General features: G+C 42.0%; 1 protein-coding gene across 6 annotated transcripts in view; it reads right to left on the minus strand.

The window, feature by feature from the left end:
• Positions 1 to 5080: 5080 nt before the first annotated feature.
• The window catches only part of LOC140524858 (golgin subfamily A member 3-like), a 65276-nt gene continuing 49080 nt past the window's right edge, over positions 5081 to 21276 (minus strand). For 5 of the 6 annotated variants that reach the window (XM_072639714.1, XM_072639712.1, XM_072639711.1 and 2 more), the window contains 7 exons: positions 15451 to 15651; positions 14918 to 15115; positions 11802 to 11918; positions 11373 to 11512; positions 10390 to 10483; positions 9396 to 9556; positions 5081 to 5443 (listed from right to left, as the gene is read on the minus strand). In XM_072639714.1, coding sequence (XP_072495815.1) covers positions 5347 to 5443; positions 9396 to 9556; positions 10390 to 10483; positions 11373 to 11512; positions 11802 to 11918; positions 14918 to 15115; positions 15451 to 15651 — 1008 coding nt within the window. In that variant the 3' untranslated portion in view covers positions 5081 to 5346. The remainder of the gene's footprint in view (positions 5444 to 9395; positions 9557 to 10389; positions 10484 to 11372; positions 11513 to 11801; positions 11919 to 14917; positions 15116 to 15450; positions 15652 to 21276) is intronic. The other variant, XM_072639717.1, reaches the window with a different exon arrangement.

Here is a 21276-nt window from a genome sequence, read left to right on the forward strand (position 1 = left end):
CACCCGTTGGAAGAATACTTGCTGGGGAGTAAGGTGGGAGAAACCTGGAAAAGGTGAAGGGATCCAGGTTATGAAGGGCTTTGAATGCCTAATGAGGCATTTTGTATTGGATTCTGGCAGCAATAGGAAACTCCTGGGCTTTATTGAGTAGGGACAGGGGTGATATGATCAGACTTAAGCTTTAGAAAATCACTTTCGTGGCTGAACAGAGCATGGATTGAGGCAGATAGGAATGTCCTCCTCTCCCCTTCTCCCCTCCCCCCCCCGCAAAAGGTTACTTTTATAGTCCTGGGTGTGAAAGTCTGTAACAGGGGGTGTCAGTGTCACAGGAGAGAAGTGCAGACATGGGAGAGATGATGTGAGGGTGTAATTGACAGGCCTTGCCAATAGCTTGTTGCCAAGGGGGTGAGACATAGTGAGGAATCCAGGCTGACTCCTAGGTCATGATCCTGAGGGATTTGGAGGGTGGAATTGCTCTCTGCACTCTTGGGGGAGGTATGTGATGGGAAGGGTCTAGGGGGAAAGATAATGAGTTCATCTCTCTGCATTTTTAGTTCCATATGTTTAGTGGACATCCAGTCTGAGATGTCTGAAAGGCCCTTAGAGATAAAAGACTGGAGATTGGCAGAAATATTGGGACAGCAAAGGGCCATTTGGGAATCAGCATAGAGAAAATCGTTAAATCTATGGGAGCTGATGAGATCACCAAATGACGTGGTGTGGAGGGAGAAGAGAAGGGCCCAGGACAGAACCCTGAGGGAGACCTATGTTTAGAATAGTATCCAACAAAGGAAGGGGAGTAGGAGAAGTCAGAGAGGTGGGAGGAGAACCTCAAAAATCTAGAGAAGAGGGTATCAAGGAAGAGAGAATGATTATTGGTGGCAGAAGCTGCAAAGACCTCAAGGAGACTGAGGTTTGTAAAAAGGCCATTGGGAGTCTGGCAGAGTTGGGAGAGAGAGAAGCACAGGGCCTGAGTAAGCAGCAGCAGATGCAGCAGCAACAGCTACTTCTGGGCCTGTCAGCTCACAGACTGAATATTTGAAAGTTCCCTACTTGAACTTCCAGAATCCAGGAGGGTAGAGTACATTGTAAATACTGTCACCATGCTTTGTTGATCTTGAAAAATCCACAGAATATTTTCCCAGGATATACCCAGGAGAAGTGGAACCAGCAGAAGTGATACAACGGTCTTTTAGAGATTGACAGGAAGGACCCTTCTTGCTGTGTCTGAAGGGGACCAGTGTAGGACATGAGACAATCCCGGAAACTTCACCTCATCATATCTTATAGCACAATAGAATTCCATTATGTTCATATACTGCAACTTGTTCAGCCATTCCTCATTTGATGGGTGTCCCCTCGATTTTCGGTTCTGGGCCACCACAAAGAGAGACGCTATAAATAATGTTTTATATGTGGGACCTTTTCCTATTTGTATGGTCTATTTAGGATAGAGTCCTAGAAAAGATATTGCTGGGTCATAGAATAAGATCATTTTTGAAGCCCTTTGGTGATAGTACCAAATTGCCCTCCAGAATGCTTGGATCAGCTCACAGCTCCACCCACAATGAATTAGTGTTCCAACTCTCCATATCTTCTTCAAAATTTATCAACTTCCTGTTGTGTCATGGTACCAATCTGGATACCTCAGAGTTGTTTCCATTTGAATATCTCTAAGCAATAGGGATTTAGAACACTTTTTGTTATGAATACAGACAGCTTTCATTTCTTCCTCTGAAAACTGTCTGTTTGACCATTTGTCAATTGGAGAATGACTTGTACTCTTGGATATTTGATTCCGTTCTCTATATATTTTAGAAATCAGGCCTTTATCACAGACAGTAGTTACAAAAATTCTTTCCCATTTTTCTGCTTCCCTCTTACTTTTGGTTTGTATGTGTAAAAGCTTTTCAATTTAATGTAATCAAAATTTTCCATTTTGCCTTTTAAAACTCAGGACCAATAGATGGAAATAGAACTTCCATTGAAATTATACAATATTTGGGTGCTTACCTGCCAAAATAAACCTAAGGGCTATGGGAACACAATCAGAGAACCCATTTCCCACAAGTATAATGAGATCTACATCAATGGAAAAACATCAGATGCTCGAGGATAGCCTGAGCTAATGCAATCAAAATGATAATTCAACCTAAATTAATTTGCTTGCTCAGTGCCATCAACAACCAGTATTGTTTTGAAGAGATAGAAAAAAATATCAAAATTCATCTGGAAATTTAAAAGGTCCAGAACATCAAGCTATGAAACGAAAAGAAATATTCCCAAGCTGGTGTACCATACCAGACCTTACATTGTATTATAAAGCAACAATCATCAAAATGACTTGGTCCTGTTCTATGAAATAAAACAGTAAATCAGTGGAGTAGGTTAGCTTCACAAGACACAGTAGTCAATGGGTACAGTCATCAACTGTTTGATAAACCCAAAGACGACATCTTCTGTGATAAGAACTCACTGTTTCACAAAAGCTGCTAGAAAAACTGGAAAATAACAAGGAAAATTTGGACATAGGACAATGTGTGACACCATATACCAAAAAAAAAAAAAGTCCAAGTGGTTATCTGATTTATGTATAAAGACTGATTGAGAGTATAAACAAATGAGGGGAACAAGAAGTAGTTTATCTGTCAGATTTATGGAGAATGCAGGACTTTATGACCAGACAAGAGATAGAGAACATTACAAAATGAAAGATGCATGATTTCGTTTCCATTAACTTGCAAAGTTTATGTGCAAACCTAAGTCATCAATGATGAGGAGGAAGTAGAAACCTGGAAATAATTTTGACAAGTAGTGTCTGTAATAAAGGACTCATTTCTAAGATAAATACAGAGCTGAGTCAAATTAAGGAGAATCCAACTCATTCCCCAGTTGATAACTGGTCAAAGATATGAATAGGCAATTTTCAGAGGAAGAAATTAAAGCTATCTATATTCCTAAGAAAAATGCTCTAAATCTCTTTTGTATAAAATGAGGCAAATAAAAACAACTGTGAGGTATTCCATCATGCCTATGAGATTGGCTAACATGAAAAGAGGAAAATGATCAGTATTGGAATAGATGTGAGGAATTTGGAAGACTGATTCGTTGTTGGTGGAAGTATGAGCTGATCTTACCATGCTGGAAAGCAATTTGGAACTTTGACCAAAGATCTACAAAAATGTGCATAACCATTGACCCAGCAATAATACTCCTAGGGCTGTATGCCAAAGAAATTATAAAATGGGAAAAGAACCACACATATAAAAACATTTTTCACACCTCTTTTTCTGATGTCCAAGAACTGGAAATTCATGGGATGGCCATCAGTTGGGTTGTTGCTGAACAACTTGTGGCATATAAATATAATCAAATGCTATTTAGATATAAGAAATGACAAACAGGCAGAATTTTTAAAATCCTTCAAAGATTTCAATGAACTGATGCTGATTGAAGTGAATAGAAACAGGAGATCATTGTTCACAGAAACAGCCTCAGTGTATGATGACTGATTTTCATAGACTTAGCCCTTGTCAGCAACGCAAGGAGGTTAAATATTTCAAAGGACTTATGATGGTAAATGCTATCCACATTCAGAGAAAACAACTAAAGAGTCATAATGGAGAGCAAAGAAGACCATTTTCTTTTTTATTTTGTTTTGTTTTGTTTTCTTTCTCATGATTTCTGCCATTCGTTATAATTCTGACATGCAATCTGACTGTTATGAACATGTTTTGCATAGGAATGTATGTGTAAAGCCTATATCAGATTGCATGCAGCCTTGGGAAGGGAGGGGGAGAAAATTTAAAAAGTATAGAAGTGAACTTTGAAAATTAAAAATAAAAAAGAGAACACCATGAATGGCTTAAAAATACAGTACTGTTTACTCCATGAGAGCAATTATGCTTCTGTCACATACAGAGTACACATGAACATGTCTGGAATGATCAGGACCCCTGCATTACATCATTTGCAGGCCAGTTATTATGCAGAATAGTCATCTGAAGTCCCCATTCAGGGATTACTCCCTCTCATCCCTAAAGATTACAAACACAGAAATCTCCAACTCTTTACTGCAACTGTATTTCTACGGTTTTTTAAAAAATAAAACTCAACCAAATCCAAATTTCGCAAACTGCTAGCCTTCTGACGTAGCCATCTGATGATATTTAGTTTTGGTGGAGTAGTGGGAGGAGCTGAAGTGTGGCCTATCCAGGGATGCTTATTTGTAAATGAATGAATGTATTCTATGTTTCCAGAGCACCATGCAAAGACAGAGCAAGCAGAAGTCTAAACTGATGTGGTGTCTTAATTTTTTCCATTCCTGTGCATCAGAAACAATGACTCCTGAGCAGGAAAGTGACAGAAATGGAAGTTTTCCCTTTTTTTTTTTTTTTTGTAAAACTGCCTACCATGCTCATAAAGTCCAGTCTCCTGGGATTGTACTTTTCTCCATGGTTTCACTGGTTTCATTTGGCTGGGGCGACTCTCACCTGCTGTCAGTTTCAGGTATAAACCTCAGGTTTTCACAACTGATGGAGAGAAGAGAGATCCTTGTTGTTATCCTGTCTTTGACCACTCTGCCAAGGTAAGATGGATCCAGGAATACAAGCCAAGAGCTAGCCAAACTATAGTGCCCTCCACTAACTATTGCCAATCTTTGTCCATATCCCCCTTTCCTTTCCCTCCCTCCCTCTTATGCACTCCCTCATCCTCCCACTTACCATCTTTTTTCTCTGCTTGTGTGGGACAAAAGGTCCTTCATGGACCTTCTGGTGACAGGTACCCCAACTGCTACTTAGGAACTTTGGTGCGTCAGCTAGAGAGAGGAAGGTTTGTCCCACTGAAAGAGAAGCAATGTTCCTTTGCAAATAGTTGAGAAAGAAAGGTGATGGAAACAAAATAAAACCCTGTCATGTAGGCACTTTTGTGTTGGAAAGGTATACTAAAAAAAACCAATCATTTTTCTAAAAACCTTACCAGTACATGTCAACTTCCCTAAATCTCTTTATACCAGATATTCTAGCAGCAAACTTAAACATGACAATGAGCCAAAAGAAAAAGAAAGACAATCCAAGAATTCTGAAATTGCAAAATGGGATTTTGCAACAATTAAATCGTTATAATTTTACTGTTTTTACACAACCAACTATATACAATGTATGTATTTGAACAATAAAGTAAAATGTCCCAAAGAAATGTTCTCTTCTCTGGAGGAAAATAAAGCTTATTCAGATATAGGGTCGTTGCTTCACTGCTGGCTGGGTGTTGACAGGGTGGTTCAGGCAAAGATGAAATTTACGAGTTTCCTAGAAGCAGCAGATGGGAAGGTAATGGAGAGGTCCATTAAGTGACAGTCCATCGATGAGTCCATGAAGGCATCGATTCATGTATTTTGATCGTTTGATCTTCCATGTGGTGTTGAAGACTATCCATTTGTTGCCTTTTAAGAAAAGGAAACAGGTCGAAGGAATAAATACTGTGTAAAATGAACCCCGGGAACAACAGAAAGAGCTATAATAATTTTCTATCACAATTATTTGAAATATTAGTTTCCAAAGCAAACAGAAAGTCCTCGTTAACAACTGGATGTGGCTGAATATAAACTTGGGTTCTCAACCTCATACTATATATTAACATCAATTGCAGCAAGATCGTACAGTTAAGCCCTTAAGGAAACCCAAAGTTCGATGAAAATGAAATCATACTTCAAGAATTTTTATCTGTTGAGAAGAGGAACATATGATAGAATTAGATAAAAAAAGAGCAAAACACCCTTATCTCTTCACCAATAACCAAGAGAATCAAAATCAGCAGAGACTAAATAGCTCCATTAAACGTAATCTGTCAAATTAGGATGTCTTGCAATCGTAGAAATATTCAAAGGAATCACTCATCCCCTAATGGATCAAAGGTGATCTATCCACAGACAATCAACAACACATACATCAAAAATCATCTCTTGAAACCCCCCCCAGAAATTATGAGTTCTGAGGACGTAGGCATCCACACATGCCAACCCAAACTTCGGCAAAGAACCCCCAAAAGCAAATATCCTTAGGGCCTGTTAGATATCTTCTCCAAAAAGACTTGCTGGGATAGAGAACTGATCACCTCTTGAGAAAACCTATTCCCCTTTGTGTCACCTGGAATTCTGGTGATTTGCTAATTCCACTGTTTGGCATTCTGACACATGAGACTCAGCTTTCTTCCATGTGACTGCCTTTCAAATACTTGAAAACTGCCACAATTCCTGCAGATATCCTCTTTCCCCAGCTAATCATGCCCTCGTCCTCCCTAGATAAGCTGGCAGGGCCTGAAGACCACCAATCATTATGACTACACTTTCTACTTTACCAATGAGCTTCACACTGCCTTTTGGATGTGTACTTACTGAGGCAAGGTACAGAGAGATGATTGCCTTCCTAGGTCTGGGTATGTTCATTTCTTATTTCAGGAAAGATCGCTCTAGCTCTCTTGTCTGCCATATTACACTACTGACTCAACTGGAGTTTGGAGTGCACTAAAAGGCCAGATTCTTTCAGGAAAATCTCTGCCTAATTATGCCTGCCCCTACTTTGTTAGTGAAGTAGATTTTTTGATCCTTAATTATTTTATTCTAGCAAATAATTTTATACTCCAAAGAGACCAAAGAAGAAGGGAAGAATAGATACGTGCAAAATATTTGTGGTAGCATTTGTTGCTACAGCAAAGAACTGAAGACTGAGGGTGTGTTCATCCATTAGAGAATGACTGAAAACATGGTATATGAAAGGAAGAGAGTGTTGCTGCACAGTACGGAGTTATAAAAGGAAGTGAAATCTAGGAAGGCATATGAGCTGACAGATTAAAGCACAATTACATACACTGACAGCAATGTGGTAAAGAGAAATTCCTCCAAAAGACTTGAGACTCTGGTCAATGCAATGATGAATCAATGAGTCCAGAAGACTAGTAATGAAGCAGGCCTCCATCCTCTTGGTACAGACTATAATTGCAGAATCATACTGTCTTTAGTGATAACAGATGTGTGATTCCCCCCTCTCTTCTATTACCTTAGTCTGTTAGAATGGGGGCGGATTACGTTTTCTTCAGGGTGGATTAGAAGGAAGGATATGAATATTTGGGGGGCAAGTGTAACAAGAAGATACTGATTCCAAAAATAAAAAAAAATGAGCTACAAAACATTTAATTTAAATTTAAATTTAAGAACATCCAGCAAAGAAGAGAATCAAGTTCAGAAAAGGGACATAGACATATGTAAGCCACACAAAATAAATACATACTTTGAAATTACCCAAACTACATATAATAGAGATTCATGTTTCATACACAATTCTCTTTTTCCTCTTTATTCTATCGTTGATAGAAATAGTCATATTGGTTGATGTTTGTCAAATTCTTAGTTAAAGAGACCAAAAATAATTTCATCTTACTAGATTTGACCTAATAACTTTACCATGTGAGATCTTTTGGCATCTGACTGTTAGAAGTGTTAACTGTCTTGGAAAAACATGCCATCTATGCCTAAGTCACTGAGGTATGACTACGACTTCAGTCTTGTCTTTCATCTCCTTGTAAATCCATCTGAACGTATTACTTTCTAGCCACTTTCTTCACTCATTTTGGAAAGGACCGCATGGGAAACTTGGTCAAATGATTGGCTACAATCTAGAGAAAGGATAGCTCCAGCATTCCCCTTCCTGAGCAGTCTAATGACCCTGAGAAGAAGGGAGATGAAATGCACTGTGTGTGACTTTGGGAAAGCTAACACCAGGCGCTGACACTTCCTGCTTTTCTAGCAGTTTTCTAGTCACTCCCTAAATAACATGCTCTATAATTTCTCAGCAACAGAGGTCACCCTCCTTATTCTCCATGTGCAGACTTCGCTCTCTTCCCTTTTGAGAAGATCAGGACACTCGCCCTCCTTTGGTCCTCTCCTGTGCTCCATGATTTTCCCCAAATCCTAGTTTGTGGCCTCACCAGTGACATCTGCCTTATTTTTCCCATCTTGAGAGCTCAACTGTGCCTCGTGCCCTGAAGTCGCCAAGGACAATCAGGTACCTCTCTTAACTGACGCATCTTCCTTTTGAGCAGCTATTTCAGTATAAAATGGATTCTCCTTAGTAAAGAAAACAAAAGTGCAGTAGGAGGGACTGCCTCTCTGCTCTCAGGTAGATTATACAGCTGGAGCCCTAGTCCCGATCCTTGTTTCTTCATCCTCTATTTCCACATTGAGATAAAATCTTTTAAGAAGTTTAAATTTAAGTTAAAATTTAAATTTAAGAATTTAAGTTAAAATTTAAAAGTGAGAGCCTTTTCTTCTGTTCATCCTCCCTCACAATCAAAGATATTCCAATGAAAAGAATGTAAAGGTATCCTCTAAACTGGTCAAAACAAGGAATATTGACCAGATGATGTGGGGTTGTGACGTTCTGTAGTGTCCTACTCTTCTTGACCCCATCAGGCATTTCACATGGCTTAAAATGGTCCTGCACTACAGAGGAAGAAAGCAGTCTCAGAGAGAAGGCAAGCAGGTGAGGGAGAGGGTGAACTAGCTGTCTCTATGTCTAGCTACTGATTAACATAGCCTCTCCCCTGGCATCAGAGGCCAGCTGGTCTTCTCTAGAGTCTTAAGTCTGCTTAGTGTTGCCTTCTTTCATGCCGTTCCCCTTGCCTTGGAAGCCCTTGTCTGCAGTCTCTGCAGAGTAGAATCCAAAACGCCTCTGAGAATGGTCCAATTCAGTCTCCCTTCCTTTGAATCGATCTAAAACTTAAATGTGCCTGTCTTTCTGTATTATGTGTGTCTATATACTAGAGTTGTTTGTAAGACTCTGCTAAGTTCTATCTCCTATACTCAATCCTAGGTGCACACACAGTATGTATCAATAAAGGATAGATGAGTGGAAAAAACAAAATCACTTAGAGATATCCCACTCTGGCCAGGGCTGCCCACAAGGGGAGGTCTCCTGGTAGAGTTTGGAGCAGGTCTGTGCAACCTGTGGCCCTCGGGCTCTGGAGCTGGATGCAATGAGTCCAAGGACTTCCTCTCCACATTTTCCTCTAAATTTGTCAGTGGCCAAACCTGAAATACTCTGGTAGGTAGCACAGGGCCCATGAACCACAGGTGGGGAAGGCCTGGGTTAGAGGCTCACGCTATGTTGGGGATCTGTTCAAGGGGAATTTTCTTCAGGTGTGAGTTGGCAGAAGGAGTCCATAGGTGATCCTGTTCAAATCTGAACCTTTTGTTATCTTGTGAGAGGAAGCAACATGGCACAGTCACAGGGCAGGAAGAGATTTTTAGGTTGGCAGATCCACTTGTTGTGCATTTGGCATAAGTAACATGAAAGGATGTTCCAAACATACCATAATAAATGATAAACAAAAGGTCCTACCTGAGTTGGTGGAGAGAGATGTGCAGGCTGTGGAGCTTCTCCTTGCTCACAGTGGGCTGGGTATTGAGCAGCTCCTCTAGAAGGGAAGCAGGGACAGGGCAGGATGGAAGTTGAATGGGAGTCACAGGGAAGGATTTGATCTCTCCCTTCAGTTCCTTCCTCTGAAAAACAAAGGTGTTATTTGTGTTATTAGTGCCTACCGTTTAGAGACACAGAGAAAAACTGCAGGGGTGAAGGAGGGAGAGAGATAAAATAATGGTACATGTGTGCAAACCCAAGCTTTCTAAATGTGCACAATGTTACCCAGTTATTGACAGGAGGGCCCCCAAACTCAGCAAGTACAATGTTGGGGTTTTGATGGCCCCTAAGCTGTAGCTAATATTTGGATTGCATTTTCATGTTTGTAAAGCACTTGACATGTGGGAACTGATGGAGATTATATGAATTTGCCAAACTCATGATCATCAATATCATCTCCCTTAGATATGAACCAGTAGATGAGGATTTTCCATGAAGCACTTCTGGCATCATAAGCAACTGTTACTTGTACAATGGGTCATCAGGCTTCACCTTTATTTTACTGAGACATTTATTTCAGATGGATGAATTACAGCAATCATCCTCAAACGTATGGAAGTCCTCCAAAGACATAGCAGGAAGACCCCATACAGAGTGAGCCTTGGGCGTGCCATGGCCCAAAGCAAAGGATGCCTGGGACCTCTGGCCTCTGAACAGAAACATTCAGGAGCAGTTTTCTGGATTGGGTTTCATTCCAGATCTCCTGAGCAGGATAAATTCCAGAACCTGCCACTTGTTGGGGGCCTAAAGATCTTTCCATCACAACACCTCTTCCTCTTGGGACATTAACTAACTACAAACTGGCAGCTACAGAGGGAACATGATTCTGCTGGCTAAGGCTCTGCAGCATGACCACGTGACCTGTCCTGGGGAAGGTATTCTGCTCCATGAGGGAGCTCATGTCAGGGGGCATTACCTTGTTCATCTTGCCTTGCTGCAGCTCAGCCTGAGCTTCTGCCAACTCCAGCTTCAACTGGGACACTTCCCGGTGGTGTTTTTCCTCCTGTGTCCTAAGGATGGACAGAAGAATATCAAGTAAAAATGGCATTTCTATGCTGATCTGCAACTGGTTTTGGCTATAAAGCAATCTATGTCCAGTCTAGAAGTGATGGCACCTGGTATTGTATTTTGCATCTTTCTTAATGTCATGTATACAAGACGTACAGTGATGTTCCAGAGCACTAGGGATTTATGAGCACACAGACTCCAAAAAAACACTTAAGCACAGATGTTTGATAACTACATGTTTCTGATAAATCTGCCTGATGATCCTCACCTTGTGCTGTCTGCACTAGTCACAGACACCATATGTGTTTCAAGGGTGATTTACTGTACCCTTTCTAGTTACCCTCAAGTGTGCCACCAAGGCATTTTTATGCTGGCATAAACACTGCCTATCCCTTACATCAGCTAAAAGCTTCTTTTCGAAGTTGACCTAGAAAGGGAGCCAAACTGAACCTGAGCCCCTCCTGTTCCTACCCATGCTCCCGGTGCTGATTAGAGATCAAGTCCAAGGGAAAACATGGTCTAACCAGGAAAGACTGCATTGGTAATGACCCAGACTGCATTGGCAATGACCCAGACATGAAAAGACATTGTGCCTGTGTCTCTGGCTTCTGGACCTCAGGAGATACTGGAATGTAATAATAATAATACCACGAATGGCTACATTTCTTCAACACCTACTATGGGCCAGGAACTGTGCAGAAGACTTTACAATGATCATCTCATATGATCGTCACAACAACCTTGTTGGAACAGATGCTATCAACATCCCCATCTTAAGAGTCGAGACAGCTGAGACAGACAGAGGGTGAAGGTTTAGAGCACTAAGTGCCTGAAGCCAGATTTGAATTCTGGAGTCGGAGCCCAGACAAGTCCCAGTGGGGCAATACTTACAGCAGCCTATGTGTGTCTGCCTGGAGATTCTTAGCCAGCTGCTCCTTGGCCTGCAGTTCTTTCTTCAGCTCAATGAGTTCCAAGGTGGCAGCTTTGTAATGCAGCTTGTTGTGAACGGCTTTGATCTTACTTGCTGCCACCTGTGGCAAGGGGAAGCAAGAGTCAGGCCAAGAAGCCTATTAAGTTGCATTTTCTGTGAAATGAACAGGCAAATAAGCAGACCTTTTTACTTCTGGTGTAGACAAAAAGGCCTTTCAATAGTACTCCTTGAAAGATGCTGAGAAAGCCTTTGACACTACCATCTCTGTGATATGTCTTTCCACATCTGGCAACGACCAAAACCACATAGCCCCTGGTGAGAGCTGTTCTGAGATTCAGAGGCAGCAGGAGTAGCCACATCCACCCACATCCACCTGAGCAACCACATACCTGCTCCTTGAGGCTGTGAACATTGGCCTTCTCAGTCTTTAACGCCCTCATGAATGCCTGAATCCGCTGGTTGATTTGCTGGTCTTCCTCTACTTTTTTCTGGAGAACCACCTTGACCTAGACAACAGGAAGGCAGAGGGGTGGCACATTGTCCTGTCAAGTGTCTGGGAAACCACAGTTAGTGTAAAAAGTAGAACTAGTGTTGGGTGACAGCATTGCCACAAGAGCAGACCTTAGAGTGGGGGCTGTATGCTCTTCTAGGCACTAGCTCCAAGCAGGACCATGCACATTCCAACGTGCCACTTAAAAGCAAGCCACAGAGTTTTGAGTTTCTGTGAAGAGACTAAAATACTTTTCCAGAGAAACTAGGTAAAAATGGACTACAGAGATTGCAGAATGTGGAGTATTTAGTGGTGTTTCTTAGCCTTCTCAAGCAAGCATGGTCTCTAGTGGGCTCCCTGGCCAAGTCCCTGATAAAGGCAGCCTGAGTGATAGGGGGCAGAGTCAAAATGACAGAGTAGAAAGAAGAAGCTGTGGAAGCGCCCCACATAGCCCATAAAATACTTGCAAGTATGACTAAACAAATTCTGGAGCAGCAGAAACCATAAAAGGACAGAGAATTGCAGCCCAAGACAGCCGGGAAAGCCACCAGGAAAGTGTTATCACAGAAGATGCAGAGTAGCACACAGCCCAGGGTGGACGGCATGATGGGGCAGGGACGAGATATGGAAGAGGTTTCAGGGAGCCACCAGCTGCAGCATTTTCCAAATTGCTCAATCCACAAATGACAAAGACAGTTTCAAAGGTCATGAAAAAGCTCCTTTGCCAAGGAGAAAGGAATGTGGAATGCTTTACAAAGCAGAATTAGCCTAATGGAAAAGGAGGTTCAGAAGCTCACTGAAGAAAATAGTTGCATAATCATTAGAATGGAGCAGATGGAAGTGAATGAGTGTATGGGAAACCAAGAAATTACAAAACAAATCCAAAAGAATGAAAAAATAGTAGATAATTTGAAATATCTCACTGGAAAAACAACTGACCTGGAAAACAGATCCAGAAGAGACAATTTAAAACGTATGGACTACCGGAAATGCATGAACAAAAGAAGAGCCTAGACAGCATTTTTCATGAAATTATCGAGGAAAACTGCCTTGATATTCTAGAACCAGAGGGTAAAATAAAAAATTGAGAGAAACCACCAATCACTTCCTGAAAGAGATCCGAAAAGAGAAACTGCTAGGAATACTTCAGCCAAATTTCAGAGTTCCTAGGTCGAGGAGAAAGTGTTGCAAGCACCTAGAAAGAAACAATTCGAGTATGGTGGAAATACAGTCAGCATAACAGAAGATCTAACACCTTCTACATTAAGGGATCAAAGGGCTTGGAATATAATATTCCAGAATTCAAGAGAATTAGGATTAAAACCAAGAATCACCTAAAGGGCAAAACTGAGGATAATATTTCAGTGGAAAAAAATGGGTATTCAATGAAATAGAGGATTTTCAAGCCTTTTAGATGAAAAGACCAGAAATGAATAGAAAATCTGAATTTTAAACACAGGAATCAAGACAAACATGCAAAGGTAAACAGAAAACAGAAATCACAAGGCACATTCTAAAGTTCAAATCATTACATTCTTACATGGAAAGATAATATTTGTAACTCTTGAGCCTTTTCTCAGTATTTGTGTAGTTGTACAGATTGTGCCACACATACTCACACTTGTCTGGAGAGAGAGAGAGAGAGAGAGTGAGAGAGAGAGAGAGAGAGAGAGAGAGAGAGAGAGAGAGAGAGAGTGAGAGAGAGAGAGAGAGAACAGGGTGAATTGAATAAGAAGGGATGATATCTATAGAAATAAAATTAAGAGGTGAGATAGGAATATATTGGGAGGAGAAAGGGAGAAATGATATGGGGGAAATTATCTCACATAAAAGAGGTAAAAATATATTTTTTCAATTGAGAAGAAAAGGGAGGAAGTTGAGAGGGAAAAAGTGAAGCTTACTCTCTTTATATTAAGCTTCAGGAGGGAATAACATGCTCCCTCAATTTGGTATGAAAATCTATCTTACACTACAGGAAAGTAGAGGAGAAGGTGATAAGTGGGGTGTGGGGCGATGATAGAATTGGGGACAAATGAGCGCGGGGATATGTGGGGGGATGATAAAAGGAAGGGCAGATGGAAGGAGGGAGTAACTAGAAGTAAACTCTTTTGGGGAGAGACAAGGTCAAAAGAGAGAATAGAATAAATAGGGGGCAGGGTGGATGGAGGGAAATATAGTTAGTCTTACACAGCATGACTATTATGGAAGTCTTTTGCAAAACTATACACATATAGCCTATATTGAATTGCTTTCCTTCTCAGTGTGGATGGGTGGGGAGGGAGGAAGGGAGAGAAGATGGAACTCAAAGCTTTAGGAAGGAATGTTGAGAACTGTTTGGCATATAACTGGGAAATAAGAAATATAGTTAATGTTATATAGAAATCTATCTTGCCCTACCAGAAAAGAGAGAAGATGGGGATAAGTGAAGGGAGGGGTGCGATAGAAGGGAGGGCATATTGAGGGAAAGGGCAATCAGAATACCAAGTATTATGGGATGGGGGAGGGGAGAGATGAGGAGAAAATTTGGAACTCAAAACATTGTGGAAATGAATGTTGACAACTAAAATTAATAAAAAAAACTTAAAAAAAATATATGTGTAGTGCAATTTTTCCCAGAAGAAATTTCCAAACTACGGAGCTAAGAAAAGACCTTTAGCAATGGCCAAGACAATAGCACCTTTCTAAGTAAAATAAAAAGAAGAAGAAGAAGAAACAAAGAAGGAAACAAATTCATGAGTCACTCATCTTGTTGATTTAGTCCCGGAGGTTAAAGTTGTGCCTTAATAAAACCTTGTTGAGTAAAATTACCATATATACTATAACCTTATGAAACAAGGAAAAACGTTCTCGTTTTCACTGTGGAAATTCTATCTCCACAAGGATAGATAGGAAGAAATAGTAATTCTACTCATGCCTCACAGTCAAATTGTTTCCCTCCAAACTATTCTTAAAGAAAAATGTGTTTTGATTTGAAGATCCAGGTGAACCAACCCACTAGCATAAAGCTCCAAATACCTTCAGGTTCAACTCTACTAAATCGGCTTCTCTCTTCATTGAAGTCATTTCCAAGACATTGTTTTTCTCCTGAAGGGCTTCATTGGCCTGTTCCAAAATGTTAACCTTTTCCTGCTCCTGATGTAATTGCAGAGTCAAATTCTTATTGATATCCTTCAGGCGCTGTATTTGCCTTTTGAAGCCTCTTGGCTCTTGGAGCTGGGGAGAAATTACGGTACAGGCTCCCTGTGATCTGAGCTAGTTGGACACTTTAGTGAGTAAAATATTTTGATGAATACTTATCAGGCAGAGTAATGTTCCAGGAAATAGACCACACCAATAAAATATGTGACAGATGTACAGAAGTTGTATCCATAGAGTTGTACTCAACACGACATCCCAAGAAACCAGCTTCAACCATCACAAAACCCAATCACTAGCCTGTACATTATTGCAGTCCCCACAGTCACCAGCCCATCTTTCCTGCCATTTCTCACACTCCGTTTCTGTAGCATCCCTTAACATCTCCCCCAAGAAGCAGCAGAGACAACCACCTCATCTTCCAGGTCCATCACTTTCTCCTGGTACTCTTCCAGCCTGCCCTGCAGCTCCTCATGTTGGGTCTGCAGCTCGCTGAAGGACTGCTCCCGGATGTGCAGAGTGTCCTGGACCAGGGTGATCTGTCTCATGAGATCCAGGTTCTTCTGCTGCAAGGCATCCAATAGCGAGTCTCGCTGAGGCATAGTCACCTTTCCCTGTGAGAAATCAACTCCATAAGTCACCTCCATCCAACACAACAATTCCAGTGTTCACTTGTCCTTTCTTGGGCTGCTGTTTGATTGCTAATCATTTAATATCATGTAAACCTCGAGAAAGGGCAGAGCCTGAACTAATTGACTAGAGGTAGCCCCTTGGTCTCACAGATATCTCTTCTCTACTCTCTACTTCTCTACTCCCAGAATTCCCTTTACTGTGTCAACAAGGCAAGATGAAGTAGACCAGAGCATTCTGCTATTAATGACTACCAAGGACAAAGCTCCTCAAGAGAAGGCACTATCGTAAATATATATTTCATGGACATATGCTATGTTATGTCATTTTCATGGTAAAGAAAACAGATATCCTGGGTCATATTTCAATTAATTGTTTGTCTCCTCTCTTGTCTTACTGTATTTACCACTCATTCAGTTAAGAAAATTCTTTTGCATATTATGGTTAAACATTTATGGAAATCATAAATCTGAGTCCTGCATCAGGATTGTTCTAGCATGTGTTAAAGCCTTCTCATTCTTTTGAGCACGCAATCCGAATTTACATTCCTGCTCCTTAGATATGCATGTTCTCTATCTTTGGCCAGCCTGAAGGGAAGAAACAATGTGAATTAAATGCCACCTAGCCTGTTTGCCTCTTTTAACCCAACTTTCAGGCAAACAATGTTTAAAACACAAACCAAAAACAGACAAATATTTGAGTGCTGACTATCATGTCTTAGGAGTACACATCTCATGCCTAATTTTCTGGTTTTCTCACACTAAATCTGGTCTTGTCAGTGTAGAGAATTGCATGTATATGAGCTAGGTCGAGCTCACTGGAAATGTGTATTACAGAATTTTCTGCGGAATACAGCAGTGAAGTGACTTCCTCAAGTTCACACAACCAGGAAGTGTCTGAGGTAAGATTGGAACTTAGGTGTTCCTGGGGCAGCTTGGTTGAACAAAATATAGAACCCTGGACTTCGAGTGATGAAGAAATGATTTCATATCTATCCACACACAGGTCTGCCAGAGTCTGACTCCAACATGAAAAGGGTTTTATTCTCTTTCTCCTGACACCATGAGGACACAGGTGGACCCATTGGATTGTGCCCATGCGAGCTTCACTACATGGCCATAGCAGTTGCCAGTCACACTTCTTTGTGGCTGATCTGTGGGAAAGCTGCTTCCCACTTTCCTACCCTATTGCTCTCTATGTTTTCAGGCTGTGGACTCTACTGTGCTCCCTGTATTGTAGCCATACATCAACACTGGAAGAATACTGGTATTCACAAAGGGTTCTTTGGATGGAGGAGAAAAGGTCCCCAAAACCAACCAATGATTTCTAAAGGAATAAGAATTAAAGGGTTAGAAAAAGGAATACACTGGGAGAAAGGGAAAGGGAAAGGTACAATGAGGTAAATTATCTCACAACAAAGAATAAAGAATGAACTATAACAGTTGAGGGGAAGATGGAGGAGGTGGGAAACCTTAATCTTGAACCTTCACCGTGAACCTTATTCTCCTCTGTACTGACTCAAGCAAGGAATGGCACCAGAAGGAATAACTCAGTTATGTATAGAAATCCATCTCACACTGTTGGAAAATTGAACGGGGAAGGGCTAGGAGAAGGGGGTGCTTCTCATTGAAGAGAGAGAGGTGGAGGCAGGAATCAGAAGCAGTTCATGTTCAAGGAGGGATAAATGTTACACACACTCCTCCAAGCTTGGTTATAAAAAGATGATGGGGGCTTTTAGTCGTTACAGAAAACACTGGACTAGGTGGTGACGGGGGGATGGACACAGTCTATCTAAAAAGCCTGATTTTGGGGGAAGAGAAATTTCATAATTTGTTAGGTTTGGAAAGTTCTCGGGGAAATCCTTATTTGGTGGAGAGATTTTGAAAACCATACAAGATTTGGTACTTTGAAATTTGGCATTGGAGTACCATGAATGAGGAAATTGAGTCTTAAGAAAATTTTGTTTTGGTGGAAGAACAAGAAAAGCATCCTTTAGAAAGATTCATTTTTCTGTATTTGGGTCACCAAACAGGAGAAATAGCATACACTTCCATAAGAAAAATAAGGGTATGAAGGCTGCATGGTAATTTTAAATTGTGTCAAGATCAAGTTTGTAGCAGAATTGACAAAAGATAGAAGATTTCTACATAAAGACGGCAAGAAGTTCCTTTTTTGAAGATGACTTAGATGAGCATGCAGATCAGAAATCTGCCTCAGACTGTGTCTCCCCCAACCCCTAGACTGCTGTGTGAGATGAGACTTCTAAATGTGCAATTATATTTTATCTTTTTCTTTTGGGTCTCTATATCTGTCCTTACCAAAGGGACTGCCCCTTTGACTTATTAATGCGTTGATCATCATCTTCTCTTTCCCTCTTTCTACATTTGTTGAGAACAATCTATTCTTGCTTAAAAGGGAGATGGATGGAAGGAAGGTTGTGTATGGAAAAGAGAGTGAGATAGCATTCATCAGAACGGAGACAGATGTGGAAAAAAGATTTGAATACATAAAAGAGGATGAATTGGGAGGAATGAGTACAATTTTTCTCTCCACAGAAATTACGTAATATATGAAATGAAACCAAAAGGGATCCATACAGGCCAGAGAGTTTTGACTTGCAAGAAATACAGGAAAATAAACTAACTGTAGGAGACACTATCAACGTGAATTAGTGCTAGATTATTTTCTAGCAGAGGAAGAGGGAAATTTGAGCAATATCATGGAGAAATCATTTCCCTAAGTTCAGAATAGCCATCAGTAGAATGGGAGACATAAGGAAGGAGTTATGTTTCACAGAGAAGGTAACACACAAAGCAAAGGTCCAACTGGTCTGGAACTTGTTTTGAGGTTAGAAGGCAGCTAAGTAGAATAAATGTGAAGTGTAGCTTGGAATTCTCATGAATAAGAAGCTAAGAAATGTTGATTTCTCTTCTAGGAAAGCTAAAGGTTCATTTTCACGGTCATCCCATACCTACAGGTATGGGAAGGGAGAACATGGTATTGGAAACTATACACCCTGTATTACCTAGTCAATGAGGTCCTAGGGGACAGACTTTGTAGTCAGGTAAAGGTTTTTAAGGCTTACTTTTGTTTCTGGAGGCTGTTCTATTCACCCCTCCAGAGTGTGAATAAGTTATTTCTCATGGTCTTGCCTCAGAAGCTGGTGTTTGGCTGAGGTCATCAATGGGCTGGGCCCGTTATCCCTGGGCCCAAATGTCAGCTACCCTTACAAGCCTAGCCCTCCATTGTCTTACCTCCAGGGAACCTTCAACTACTGCCCATTCTTCATGCTAGCAAAATGCTTTTTTATTGGTTTCTGCTGTCCTGATGCCAACTTATTGGTCACGCCCTTCAAGACCCTCCATAAATCCATTCTCCACTCACCCCAGACTACTGGAGCATGCCTAGATCCCTACCACAGTCTTTCTGAATATAAGACCCAACTTGCCTCCATGATAGTGCTCAGATTCCATCTGGACCTTATCACCAGGGTTCAGTTTCTAACTGGTCCATGTGTAAGTCACAAATGTACATGTCCTTAACCAGTCTACGCCAAATGGAAGACCTATAATCAACTTTTTCTCTGGCTGTCAAAGAAGGCTTGGTTCAGTTTATCTGGGAAGGGCAGGGGTTTGCTATTTCAGGTTCCGACCACCCCCAAACCTCAACACAATGACTTGCCCAAGGTCACATAGCAACGAAGAGTCCAGTGCAGGATTTCAACCTGGCTATTATTGCTTCTATAATGAAAAGTTTCTAACAGCACTTACATGCTGCTTTAAGGTTTACACAGCATTTTCTGGAGCTAATCTCCTTCTTTCCTCCACATATTCCTAGCACTTAGAAGCTATGACTGTTTTTGAACAGATTTTTCTTTGACGTACTAGGAAATGGTGGCTGAGAGATCTCAGGGGCCCGTACCAGGTTGGAAGGGGGAGATGGGTCCTCCCACCCGGGAGGTTGCCTCGCCGCTTCTGGGCCAGCTGAAGAGAACCAGGCAGGCCTGGGCTGAAGCAGGCCCAGGGACCAGGGTGAGGGCCTCTCAAGTGACCCCCGAGGCAAGGAGACAAGAAAGGCAGGAAAGTCCTTGTGATTCTGAGTGTTGAGCCACTGGCAATCTGCTGTACTAAGGGCGCTACACTGGGGAAGGGGGAAGGTAGGTCCCTGGGACCTCCATGGTCTCACCCGATCTGTGTTCCCTGAGTGCCAGGGATGGAGGGCACTGGGCCAGGCAAGGTAGTTGCTGTGTCCAGCGATGCCATGGCAGAACGCCCCGCTACACTGTTTCCAGATGTGCACGGCACAGCCGACCAGCAGCACCACAGCCAAAGCGCACAGCAGCTCCCAGACTAGTGTTGGCCACTCTCCTGGCCCCTTGTCCCACCAATTGGCCCCCCACCACCCCTCCTCCCACCGTAACGCCCCCAAATTTCCCATCCCCCACCACATAACACCCTGGAAGCACACTGCCTCCCACTAAGGCTTGTGCTCCCACTCAGTCTCCGGCCCCCTTGGCAGCTTCAGGGTCACCAGGGTACTTTAAGGACCTCCAATCCACCTCCTCTGTGGATCCTGAAGACAACTGAGGGCTCCCAGTGAACCGTGCACAAACGGGAACCAGGCAACCAACGAACGTTCCAAGTTCCCCAAGACACAGGCTCAACCTAGGCACTGGAATGCCAGAGCCTATATGCCCTTGAGCCCCACCCCCTCAGTTCTAAGGATGGGGCATCTTAACTGATCTAATCACTCCTACCCCTTGAATGGATTGGAGACAGTTCTGCCCCACCCAGTCCAATGGACTTCACTGAACCAGCCCCAGTGTCCCCAGTCAACCACAACTACCAACCCCAGGGACCTGGCCACACAGGAGCTTCCTTCCTCACCCCCAGGGTTCCCTCAGTCAACTGAGCCCCCAGTTGAATTCTCTAGGACCACCGAAGACAGGTCAGATCTGGTCAGATTTTCCCATGTCCTAACCCTCCTAACGCATGATGACAATCTCTGTACACCTCCCTTGAGTCCAACTTGTTGACCCCCTCAGGGGTACCCAAGCAGGGTTCTGCAGCAGCAGTATCCTCATCAGGAACACCACCATCACTAGACAAAGGTGCTAGAGGAGGTTGGAAGAAGCTCACATTTGGAAATGGGGACTCAGGGATGATTCCCTGGTCAGACCTCTCTTAATCAGGGTGCTTCTCTTTTCATTCCTTATTTATCCTCTATATAGTTTGCTTTGCATATCGTTATTTGCATGTAGTCTCCTCTGGTAGAATGTGAGCTACATTCATGGCAGGCAATGTCTTTGGTCTTTTTTTGTTTTCCCAGTGCATCACCCATTACATGCTGGGTCATCTCCAGTCATCCTGATGAACATTTGGTCACTGGACCCAGAAGGCTCAGCAGGAGAAAGGGAGGTTGGTGAGGCGGTACGCCCTAACCTCGCTCAAAACATAGTGAACTGCAAGTCATGTCAATTTTACTCTGATGACATGGTCTTCTTCAAAAACTAAGGACAAACACAGACCTATGAGTAGACGTAGATGCTTGAATAGGGATGCAGCTAGCTGGGTACCTCAGTTCATCTTTTCGATTTTGTAGACCCCTAC

This window comes from Notamacropus eugenii, chromosome 2 (genome assembly GCF_028372415.1).
Source record: "Notamacropus eugenii isolate mMacEug1 chromosome 2, mMacEug1.pri_v2, whole genome shotgun sequence".
Classification (NCBI taxonomy): Eukaryota; Metazoa; Chordata; class Mammalia; order Diprotodontia; family Macropodidae; genus Notamacropus; species Notamacropus eugenii.